Below are 13,079 nucleotides of genomic sequence, written 5' to 3'. Positions count from 1 at the left end.
TCTGATGACTTAATGGAAGTATTGCTATCATAGCTGTGGTTCACTTAATTCTTCCGTTGAATAGCTTTGTGCTTTATTTTTTGTGATCGATTTCGTACATGGTGGATAAATTTTTTATCATCATGTGTCATGTCTTTCTAGTTTAGATGGAGTTCAATATATCGTCGTAGCTGGAATATGACGTATGTTTTTACCGGGGGACGTATACTATGTGTACTGATAACATAATAGTTATTGTGTCCTCAAAGGACAAGGGATTATCCGATGGTAAACCTTAGAAACGCTACTGCCTGAAACCGCATCACGCTAATAACATTGCCTCTTCATTGCCCTGGAACAAGTCTCCATCTTAGTGCGGATGCAGTGGGTCCTGAGGGATCGCACCAAATGTCCGCATTCCGATAATAATAATGATAGCTCGCAGCAAACGGCGATACCAGTTCGAATAGAATTTTGTCTGCATTGTATCAGTTCTAACAATTAGTCAGTCGTCCATGGTTTCACGCTCTCATTAGAACATCTCTTCTCAACTGGTCATTGAATACAGTTACTCTAAATATAACCAATTAGTCGATTAGAACCTGTCTGCTAGGAGTGACAAGCTCTTCAGTATTACACTTCAGGCTCCTTCGACGCTGAATGGTGTTTGTTTCGAAACTAGCGCCAATTACCAAGTGGGGAATATTTGAAATATGGATGGTGATGTCAGATTAATGTTTATAAGTGAGTCTGTTACCATGCGATGGAAACTGAAACCCGCTCAATCTTAACAAAATTGAGATGAAATGCGTATTACCTCGGCATTGAAGGGTTAACAGAAGGTGGTCAATTTTCTGGCAGAAAAGTTCCGTATGGTTTCTGGTTCAGATGATCAGTTCTGTCATGCACAGATGAAGAGCTTTCTCAACCGTTCCACTGATCATAATGGATTTTCAAGTCAATACATCAAGAAGGCATGTGATATCGGCGCTCTCATTAAATACCTGAATATGATTCTACCCATCTGAAGAAAAAATCAGCAGATCTATGAAGTTTTAGTAAGCCAAGATGGCAGATCCAGTGCATTGTCTTTATAAGATATTCTAACAAAATTTTGATTCCACTGAAGTTGTATCATATCATGTAACATGTCATCAATTGTACATGGTACTGTCATCATATTTTCAAAGAATAAGAGGTTTCATAATTCAATTTCAGTCATATTGAGATGAACCCAGTTTCGTTTGGTATCTCATAATTACCAACCGGTCCTGTGTCCCTGATATTTCTTCATATTTTCTAATCAAGTCACTGATCCAAATTCCCAAGGTTTATATGACTAAAACACCTACTGTGTTCAGTGGCAGCAATTCATCCCGGCCACCAAATAAAAACCTGCTCATTTCATATAAGACCATTACTGACACTGTTGACACTTGTGACAGCAGAAATACCATAAGCAGATTACATCTTTACAGTTAAAAAAGAGTTGATGTTTTTCTTTGTTATGTTGGCCTAGTAGTTAATGGTTTTTGGTATATCATCAATTTCTACTAACTTCTATCAACTTTGGCACATTGATTGAAGAATAATCATCTTAAATTTGGCTGTTAGGTCTAAAAATGACATCACCAACAGCTTAAGTCGTAAATTGCCAATGTAGTTCTTTTGAAATGACAGCCTGTGATTTGCTGAGAAGAAAGTATTATCAATATTTTCTTTTTGGTGAGTATCCATTATAATTGGGCTCCATGTATACTGCAGATATTGCTGAACTGTGTGTACCAAATTTAGATAGTTCTACATATATGAAATTCTATTACAGCATATGAATTATCAATATCCTAAAATAACACGAAGAAACGAGTCTCTGATTGAATCCGGTTTTTCTTAGAGCTTCATAGAAAATGAGAGGTTTATATTTTGAGACGTGATAATTTACACCTCATCAAAGGCAAGATTTACGCAGCTCTCGTCTGACTGTCAGCTGTAAGGAAGATGATTTCTGCCTTTTTCAGGCAATATAATCATCTTATGGTAGTTAATTCTATGGGAGAACATCGAGTTAGTGGTCACTTCAATAATTCTTAAGAGCATTTATATTCATTATCGATGGTACATAAAACAACTTAGAGGATATGGCAGAAATGAAAAATAATAAAAACCATTCCAAAAATGCTGTATAGATATCGCTTCATTTTCAGTTCCATAGAAAAAGATCTAATTCGGAGATATTTATCATGGTTACAGTACGCAGAATTATCGAAGGACATTAACACAAATAGGGACACAGTTCCGTTGACATAATTAGTTGCAACACGCACGCGAAACACACAAAATGTTTTGGTGTCGTGCACACGAGTATTTTGTCGATGGATATGTGATTGATGTGATGAGTCTATTGTGGATAATAAACAGTTTGACAGTATCAGTAATGGCTTATTTCAATTTTCAATATTGGCTTCAAAAATAAATCATTTATGTCGCGCGGAAAAATGGAATGAATGGTCTAGATATTTAAATATATATGTTTATATTAGACAGAGGAGTATTCTGTATTTGGAATCTGCAGTTTAGTGATTTTAGTGTAGAGTTCATGATAAGAAATGTAGTATATTATACGCAACTTGACATTGACAAAATTACGCATGGTGAACTCTATGACAGTCACTTCCCTCTAAGTCATAAGCTGTCTATTATATCTAATCAAATCGATTTCAGTATCTTATTATAAGGTCATAATTACCACTGTCTGGGGAATTCATCTTCTATCAATCTACAATCAATGTAGATTATACGCGAGGATGCAATCAGACTAGCGTTCCCTCAGTTTAAAGTTTCATATTGTTATCACTAATTCGAAGAGCTTTTTATCTTTGTGTCATCCGATGGGTACGCCTACATTCCTATTAAATGATGGACGAGAATTTTCATCATTACACATTTTTCAATCCCTCCCGAATATCCTGAAAAAGGTTACATATGATAATACCCACATCCCAGATCCAATCCGGAAACTACAAAAGAAAAGAGCTTAGTCTTGATTCTCAGGCTCAGGATAGTTAAAACCCTATTAATTTCCTTCGAGCTAACGAAGGCCGTTAATAGTTAACAAAGCGTCGCTGGTAAGATGCATTTTGTAAATTTTTCATGCATTTATGATGTGATATATGGTAATTTTAACTTTCACCTATGAGTCCCTGACCAACTTCAGATATTTCTTCCCTATGCTTGTATATAGACTGTGTTATATTGTCAATACCAATCTTTATCATCATCCCTTGTGTAATTTTATATTTTTCAGTGCGCAGACGCCGACGTATTGTTGCAAACCTTTTATTTCCCAACGGTTACAAGATCAGAAAGAAAATGAACCGGAAATCAATTCTAAACGCAGGTAAGCCTGCTCAGTTTTTTTTATTGTTATCGACGTCAGACGCAGCATTCGGCCAGTTTTAAGTACGAAATCATGTTTTCACCGATGCAAATACAAATCTATGTCTTCCGCTCGGCGCATTGATTATCAATTCTTGTTAATATGTAGATGAAACGTTGCTCTTAACAATTTTCTTACACGTACAGCGCTGTTTCGATGTCATTATCACACAGTTTCGAATAGCAGTTGTTGACCGTGTATCAATATATTTTTTTCTAGCGAGTCGTGCTGCATCGGTTAGAAATGTTAGACTTTAGCAGCGAAAGCGCAAATATCTGTGGAACTAGAAATCATGATGGATTTCACGGATGATCGCGAAGGCAATCAAGATTGTCTTGTCATCGTCATATCATCAACTGTTAATGCACCATAAATCATTGCACTGGTCATTTGAGTTATGATTTTGCATGCATTATATCAGGCATGTGGGAGGCCAATTGAACAGTTATAGTTCTGCCGTTATTGATAACACAATACAATATTACTAGGCCTCTCCATCCTGTGCTAAGCCTTTTATAATTACATTCTCGGTACCTGCTGATGATCGATCATCTGGACTGAGCTTGCAGCCAAATCCACCATGTACTACAAAGCGAATCGCATAGATAATTGCTTTTTGGGGGGAAAATTTGTTACTTTCTTGATTGCCTATTTTCTTCATTTGTAACGGGAAACAGGTTGTTGCGCTTGCCCTGTGAGAAAAAAAAAGAACATTTCGTTCAAAGAATTGATTTGATCAATGAAATAAAAAATCGATGCTGTATGAAAGTTCGTACCAAGGTCTGAAATTAAATCGAATAGGTCAATCGTAATGAATTTTTTAATTTGACCTGATCTGATTTATGATATATTTGTCGTATCGATGACATGTTTTTCCTAAATGTTTATATATCGCGGGGCAAATTATACGCTGGCTTTAAATCAATTTCTTCTACATGAACACCGCTAGGAAAACTCCAATTCGGAATCTTATCATGCCTTAAGGCTGCAGCTTATCCAGTAATAGTGCCACCATACTTGGCGCTTACTGATTGACAACAGCGTCTATTGTTGTTACTTCCCATGAAAGAAGATGGAATTGACAGACAGTCTAGTGAGTGTGATAGAACTGCGAATGATTGTCATACGAGGAAAACATTGATATTTGTACATTATTGAATGCTGCCTCTTTACGAAAATCAATTCGTTCCTTCCTGCGTTCAGTCTTGTCACTTCTTTAATCGAGTCGTTCTTCGCCTCTCGTTGTTTTTAGCGAACGGCGCAAATTACCGCTCGTGTGAAATGACTAACGCCGAAACCGGTGAATTATGAATGATCTTTTCAGCTAGATTCTGCTCGATTCTGCTCGATTCATCAGCGGTGAATCCGATACACGAGTAATAACTGCGGATAATTTGTGAATTTAGGTTGATTTTTTTTTTTTTCTTACAGCTCATCCAGTCCTTCACCGACACGTCGTGAGAAGAAGAAGAAAAAGAAGCGACACCACGACAGGTGAGTTTCACAACAATCGAACCCGTTATTCACGTAATTTTCATTGTCACAAGTATAATACAGCGGAGAGTGTTACGTAATAATTCAGCTCTCGACAGGGATTTTCCGTTTTAATGTCACTTTCTTCTCTGTCGAATTCTTAACGAACTTTTTCCTTCAAGAGCCGTCGTATCGTTTCGAATAAGAATTGCGTTATTATTTTGTATGGTTTTATATCGGTATAAATGTTCTCTCGGTTTTTAGATGTATTTCGGTATTCTTTGTTGGGGCATGTGTTAGTCTCTAATTCTATAGAACGAGCTTCCGCTTTCTCACCGGTGAAGACTCTGTATCTTGCTGATAACTCAAGACTGAGAAAAGATGAAGAAATGCTTTTCAGCGTATCATATTTCAACATCTATTGCTTATCGATTACCACGTGCTGAGAATGAAGCTGTGTTTTCATAGAATATTGAAATAAGCTTTAGTTTTCCTACCTTTTTTCCAAATGACGTAAGACGAACGATCAAAATGCTGTAGCTGCTGTGAGTGGGAAAATTAATGCTTTGTTGTACGTTGTTTTTTTTTTGTTTTTTTGCGTTCATTTTGTCTTCAGTTTTACACTTATATGAAAACTCAGAATTATGCATCAATTAACTATGTGTCTATCATTTCTTTGTATAACGGTAACGAAACGGAAATTATGTCTTCTCTTTCACTTGTAAAATACGGCCCTGAGCATACTTTGGGAAATATTCCATAAAATGCCTAAGGTGCGCGTGTACACATGGGTGGAGCATCTAAACCCTGATTAACAGCCACCTTAATTCTATCAGAGAGGTGAGAGAGGTCCCCCATGAATATATTGACGAAATCACCTTTTTATAGTGATTTATATCTGAAACTTTATGATTTTCTGTCGCTGGAAAAGGTTGCATTTATTAATATCGTCTTTTGACTGAAGGCAAGACATGATGATAACTATTACAATTATAGATTGTTATGAAAATCAGACCCGCGCTATGCTATTACTATTTGTTGAATGCGCTTATTTATGGTGACAGATGCAGATTATTACATATTATACAGAAATCTGTTGTGAGAAGCTTCATTTCGCTATGTAATGAAGGATAGTCGATATAAACACCAGAATGAATAATCATGAAGGCTTTTCTTATGAGATTTTAGTTTGCAATTCATTCTATTTTCAATTGTTGAAGGAATACATTTTTTTGAACTGGCCACGTTTTGTGTCCCGCTGCATGATATATTTACGGACACTTTAATAATTTTGTTTCCTTCTTCTGGCTTTCGTAATTGGTTATCAGGAATTTATAGCTGGTACGTACAACTATATTTAGGCGCTCGCTGACAAAATGTTCTAAGCAAAAAAGTGAACCATTTCAAATTGACAATGAAATTCTGCTTAAGGATATATCAACTGCTTGCAGTGAATCGATGTAGGTACGAAATACGCTTTTATGAATACGACGAAATTTGACGAATTAAAACATTTTTCATATGCTCACGGGCAGCATAATTATTGTCTTTTATTTCTTTTTGATCCAAATAACGAAATGTTTGATACTTTGGCGCAATCTCTGTTATAACGCAATAGCCTAATAGAAAAACGCCTAATGGTTTTTAACATTTTCATCGAAATATTTTTCTCTCCTGAAAAGCAGCTATTTTAGAAAGGTAAAACTGGTATTTTCATTTGATTTCTCGAACAATCTCGAGTACATGCTGGCTAATTTTTTTCATTCATGGCAGTGGTGATTAGAAACTGGACTAGTTGCATGATTAAGCAGGGTTTATTGTTGTACGGTTATTATAATCATTATCACACTATTGTTTTTCCTAGCCTCACTGTGTTCAGTCTCGTTTGCCAGTTTAAATTATCATTCCGACGAACATTTCATCACATTACAGTCATGCCAAAGAATGGCATGGATGATCATTCGTGCGTTCATGGCTCACTTAAAAACCAACATGAAACATATCTAGTGTTTGAAAGCATTTTAGTGTTATAACCTTTAACATTCGTCTTATGAAGGATGTTGCAATTTACGCTGGCAAATAATGACTATGAAAAAACCATTCAATCATCAAAATCATCATTGTGTCATTTGTTTTTTCTTGCTCTATACCTTCTTTCTGCTGATGTTTCATTTCAATTTTGGTTACCTTTTATGTTCATATTCATTTATACCCTTAGGCAATGAATGAAAGTTGAAATTATGTATTTTAAGTGTTCAATATTCTTTTCCTATTTTCTGCCTCTCAGGTTGGGATCATGACAGACTGATTTAAAGTATTGTATATATATATATATATTGAATAACTTTTTCTTATTCCTCATTTCATTCATTTACAATCGATGTAGAAACATTCAAACCCTTGAAGCTGAAATTTGATAAAAAATACAACTACACCAATAGTTATCCTATCAAATAAATATAGTAATTCTATTTATTAAAAAGGTGAATTTCAATACCTTTTCTGAAGGTAGCTGACCAGGTATATTCAATGAGCTTGTCTTTTTGAGCTGCTTGCTGAGGCAAATGACTATTTATTTCAGATATTAAGATCTCTGATATCCAAGATTCCCGTGGCTGTTTACATAACCATAATGAAATTAATAAGAAAACGTAACTTTTTCAGTCGTAGTTTAGAAATAAAATAGAACTAAATGTCATGTGTCATCATATTATGAATGCTGAATCTGTAGTCAGCGAAATGTCCGTCTTAAAAACACATGCGGTTATTGATATGAACTCTCATTATATATGTATATGAACTATATGATTTTCATTGTGCGGCCCCGGAATGTCTGCGGTGATGATGATTAAAAAAATATATGTGTTGTGTGCGTATTATTAATATATTACTGATTCTGAGAAAACGAATTTTAAACCCGAATGTGTGTTTCCATTTATAACTGAGTACACTCTTAAACTTCCTTTTTTCAACTGCCTAACATTATCCTGATGCAGTTTGAAGTCAGGTAAGAGCTCGTCAAAAACCATCTTCAATTTTGTGTCAAAATCTTATTAGTTTTTCAAACAAACAAGTTCACACACAAGTCTGACTGTCTCGATAGTGTGTGAACAGCCACTGTGCGTAAATTTACATTGGCAAACTGGCAAATGGATGCATGTTAGTGATAATTCAATTACGTTGTTATTTTGGGGATAAATAAATGGCGCTGTAGCTATTTATAAGAGAGTTTGTAAAACCTGAAAACAAATTAAACTTCTTGAAAAAATATTCTGACTAACTCGATCTTCTCATTAGTCACGTATAAATATTTATGATCTTAATTGTGAGCGTATTTAGCAACTTTACTGGTTTATTAAGAAGCCTTTCTTCCCATGTAAATCATGCTATGCTTGAAATTATTTTTAAGTTAGAATTTGTGTGTGGAAGAAATCTGCCCTTCTGAAATTTCATCATGGTTTAATCACGTCAAAGACAGATTTGATGGAGCATTGATATGAAAGCAGCCTAGCGGAGGATAATGAATTCATATCTGCAACCTTCCTCGAGAAAGGGAGAGCAAGTTTCAGAAGCTTATCAACATCAAACATCCCCCTTATAATTTAAAAAAAATACATGTCAGATCAAACTTCAAAGGTTTCTGTATTCATAGCATGAGTTCACTAGCCGTTTAATTCTTGTTTTGATGCAAAACGCGTAAATCTGTTTTCTTCGATCAACTATTTGTTGATTTGTTTTGTCTGAATGTTTTCCGATGACTGGGTGTTTTCTATAAGTGAAACCATTCTGGCGAAAATGATGTGATTAGTTGATAGAGTGCAGATCCAGGCTCCAGTAACATAGAATATAACAGAAATCAACATACATGTAGTTCCACTGTTGTTGGCATTAATCTATATGGAAGAAGTCCCGTATTTATCACTTAACCCCAAGAATGGCCGAGAAACCAGCAGAAATGCCATTTTGAGTTACATCTGTCAATAGTTAGGGTGAATCGGTGGAATCTTTGATAATGAATTGAGATACTGAGGTCTTGTTCAGATCTGAGATTTTTCCTAGTATTCCAAGAAGAGTATCCCAAAGTTGAGTTAAAAGATAAGGAAGATAGGGAAAAATTCATAATCAACCTTTTATATAAACCTTTTAAAGATTTTTAACAATAATCTTCCTGCATCCATTTGCCAATGGTTGGTCCTATAAATATATACATATATTTGAACAATAACAGGTCTGATTGATTTAGTTAAGAATGGAGATGTTCCATGTTGGTGTTTATTATCTCCTTGGTGTAGTGTTATCACTGTTTTCTTATTAATACAGGACTGAGGCGTTTTTTATATTCATCTAGAAATGACGATCATTCTCCGCGCGCATTAATCTCATTGTTGTCTATCTATTTTGTAGATCAGAATCACCGGTAAGAAAGCACAAGAAGAAGAAAGAACGCCGAAAGCATAAGAAGTAAGTAACTGATACCTAGTAATGAGTTCCTGCATTTAAAAAAGTGCATATTCTCGTTGGTAAATACTGGAAAAATTGTAATATGTGATAAGAGCATGGTTTCGTTGATTACCTGACATTTTGCAGCAAATCTCTTATCCTGGATCTTGTTACTTGTCTTTCAAATCAACCTGGGAAGCATTAAATATTCAAAAGTGATGATAGAACGATATATGAATTAAACTGCTTGCAGTCTAAATCTAAAAAGCTGATTAGATTTTAATTTACATATTTCGACGACAATTAAGGTACTTCACAATCATTTCAACGCGGAGGCTCTGTGTGGGATCAAATCTAATGAGGCAATTATAGCTCAATATTTGAAAGCATTTGTCAAAGTTTTAATGTGAATTCGAATCCTTTCATGTATATTGCTGGGTATTTATGAATTTAATCATACGTTCCCATGACAACATCTGTATAATCCATGTGCAGTTTTTGGTTAAGCTACTAATGGTTTGTCTCATTAATGATACCCACCGCTGTTCAGTAGCATTTTCCTGTAGGGGTTTTTATTGTTAATCTTTTGCAGATCAAGTTCAAAGGAGAAGAAAAAAAAGCGGACACGCAGCTCATCAGCCGATTCAAATCAAAGCTCTTCAACCGAATCCGATGAAAGGTATAGTATGGCGAATCTCTAATACCCTCTGCTGGCCTAGTCGATCCTCCATTGTATAATCCTACTGATAAAGCCAGGTTCAAGTAACACAAAACACAGAATCTTGTGTCATTGCATGATCTGAAAAAACGAATCTAATCTTCCGTCTTCACCATTATGAAATTGCTTGCTAGAGTAGGTGATAGCTTATCATACGACTGATAGAACTTTGATGCATTCATGTATATACCTAGGTGTCCCGTGACTTCATTAATGACACATATTCATACTCAGTCTCATTATAACCATTTGCCTTGACAGAACACCTTTAATTTCCTGCACGTTCTATGAAAGTCTGTGAATGCTGCATTTAGCCGATCATTTCAGAAACATAAGGAGGGCTATTTAGCGCGAGAAACTACATTGTACTATCTATTATATTAAAATTCCTTATTGATTTGCATATGATATAGTAAGATGAAATTCAGTTTGAGCGTAACATTGTTCATGTCGACAAAAATCCATTTCTTCCGACGAACAAAACTATTGATAAATTTGCATTGCATCAACAATCCTCTCAATTTTCATGTTTACTCTTTACATTTCAGTTCTGATGATGATCGATATCATAGGAGCAAAAAATCATCGAAAAGACGAGGTACATCTCATTCGCCTTCGAGTAAAGTTAAACTGAGTTGTACGAAATCGGCTAGTCCAAGCCAGTTGAAAGAGAGGTCGGTAGACAAATTTAAAAGGTGTTTAACTTGTACGCCAAGTTCTCCAAAAGCCATGACAAACACAAATTTCCTTTTTCATCAGGTTGCGAGAATTACCAGCAGAAGTACCATCTGCTTCACCTACTGCTAGGTAAGCTTACACTGAATTATATATGTTATGCGTGTTATGACACTTGTGGTAGCGGCTACCGCTATGCACAAATTCGTGGTGACAAAAAAAGTATCTTCGAAAGAATTACCTTTACCGTCGCATTAGTACCATGTCCCAATGGAAATTGTATCACATGGCAATACTTTGCTCTATAGCACATCAAAAAATTTTGAGTCTTTGTGGCAATAATGGCTGGTTAATCACTTTCTGGATATTACCTGCCAAAGCTGTTCATTGATAGTGACAATGTCTTTCCTGTCTTTTACTCTAACAACAAATTAATGTCATTAACAAAACAGATTAATCTACAATGCTTTATTTGTCCTTGATTTTGATGAAATTCTGACATCTTCTTTCAACTAATTCACTTCCCTGTACTGATCGGTATTTGATGACTATTTCTAATTATAGATATAAAGCTTCTCCGAAAAATCTCACAGTTCACAGTGCCTCAAATAGCCCAACGAAACAAAATGGATTGGTATCATCTGCTAAAACATCACCAAAACTGACTAGTAAACGATCACATTCCCGATCACAGTCACGATCTTCCTATCCAAACAGAAGGTAACTCTTACATTTCGGTCTATAAACTATTAAATTCTTTGCGCTTGAAAATCTTCTAAAAGCCCAGTCTTGCATTCAATATTTGCCACTTAATCCGTTTCACTTATTGACAGACTCGTGTACAGGGTATGTGAGGAATGATAAACAGATTGTGCAAATATTCAGTCCCTTCTTGCAGAAATCACTGAGAAAAAGAGTTGCAAGATTCTTTGTGATGATCTCTTCTCATGTCATAGTTCTTTGTGCGATAGTCACAGAATTCTATATTCTAATATGTATATTTCATAAATATAATGTTGGCAATAGGCATTTGGAATAATGGAAAAATGTATTTCGAAATACAGGTCAAGGTCGAGGGCTCGATCCGCAAGTTACTCGCGATCTCGGTCGCATTCAAGATCCAGTTTCTCTCGAAGTCCATCCATACGACGACGAATAGGCTCACCTAGTCATTTAGATAAACGTAGAATTACCAGGTAAGATTCCATTTCAACTACGTCATGCAATTATTTCTCATTCTCGATATCGTGTTTGTCATGTCCTAGGATTCCATAGCTATATGTATGTGTATAATATGGATCGGCCATCGCAAAAAGTGTTACAACTATTGGCAATGGTTGAATGGAGAAAAAATCCAATGATGTCAATAGGATGTGGTTCCATTTCGCAATCAAATAACGATTATTACTATTGTTCAAATATTGATTGTCAAACAAACCGAAGGATGTCTCAGTCAAAACCAGTTATTAATGATGCACATTAATTACTTGACAAGGGATTTTGTATATCTGGGCTGATGATATTTATTCGTAGATATGTCGTTTAATGGTGTATGATTGTCACTGATTTTATTTCATCTTTATTCATTCCCTTCAGTTTTATTTTTGCATGCTGTATTGCTTATCTCATGAATTAGATTTGCTAAATAACAGAAAGAATTTTTGAAATTAGTCCTATCAAAATTACACTACTAGAGGTGGAGATTTTAGCAAATCTAGTTTACGCTGTTTTTATCTTTATCCTATGTTTTAATATAAATGTCACATTTCAATATTAAAGGACCCAGTATTCCAGTCGTTCATCAGGTTACTGCAGGTATATGGTATGATTTGAATAGTTCATTATACTAACCCCATCATAAGGAATACTAATTATTGCATTTTTTGCCTGAATAACCAAAATTCTGTTCGATTAACCGTCAATATCATTTGATTAACTCATCTACGGGATCTCAGGTGCACTAACAAAGTTTCAATCAGAAATCTATGCTGTATCATCTCGTGGTATGGTACAGTTGAGTTACTTTAATTAACCTTCCTTCATGAAAAATAAATTACTCGCCCTAATTGGCTGCCTTCAATATAACCTTTTTATATGCATAGGTAATGTATCAGTTTGAATCATGCATTGTGGCCATCAGTTCATACTGATATGTATTTATAATACTGTGTTGATTAATTTGAATGCTATATATGTCTGTGCATTATCCAATCTAAACTGTCATTAGTATGAAATAATTAACAATGTATGTCTGTATACCTACAAAGCATTTATTGTAACTTGCTTATTGTTCACACACTACTTCAGAGTTATGGCTTGTATTGTTTTCTGCCCCCAATCAAATAGAATGAAACTACA

At 35.2% G+C, this 13,079-nt stretch overlaps 1 protein-coding gene across 3 annotated transcripts in view; it reads left to right on the top strand.

Moving 5' to 3' along the window:
* The window catches only part of LOC141900009 (uncharacterized), a 62,579-nt gene that overhangs the window by 46,346 nt on the left and 3,154 nt on the right, over positions 1-13,079 (top strand). Inside the window, exons 6-14 of one of the 3 annotated variants that reach the window (XM_074786699.1) lie at positions 3,284-3,376; positions 4,847-4,909; positions 9,293-9,349; positions 9,921-10,007; positions 10,595-10,720; positions 10,806-10,853; positions 11,286-11,441; positions 11,786-11,917; positions 12,501-12,536. In XM_074786699.1, the coding sequence (XP_074642800.1) occupies positions 3,284-3,376; positions 4,847-4,909; positions 9,293-9,349; positions 9,921-10,007; positions 10,595-10,720; positions 10,806-10,853; positions 11,286-11,441; positions 11,786-11,917; positions 12,501-12,536 (798 nt within the window). Of the gene's footprint in view, positions 1-3,283; positions 3,377-4,846; positions 4,910-9,292; positions 9,350-9,920; positions 10,008-10,594; positions 10,721-10,805; positions 10,854-11,285; positions 11,442-11,785; positions 11,918-12,500; positions 12,544-13,079 lie in introns of all 3 variants that reach the window. The other 2 variants (XM_074786701.1, XM_074786700.1) reach the window with 2 other exon arrangements.

The sequence above is a fragment of the Tubulanus polymorphus genome, chromosome 2, assembly GCF_964204645.1.
Source record: "Tubulanus polymorphus chromosome 2, tnTubPoly1.2, whole genome shotgun sequence".
Lineage (NCBI taxonomy): Eukaryota > Metazoa > Nemertea > Palaeonemertea > Tubulaniformes > Tubulanidae > Tubulanus > Tubulanus polymorphus.
This window is presented reverse-complemented; position numbering and strand designations above follow the sequence as displayed.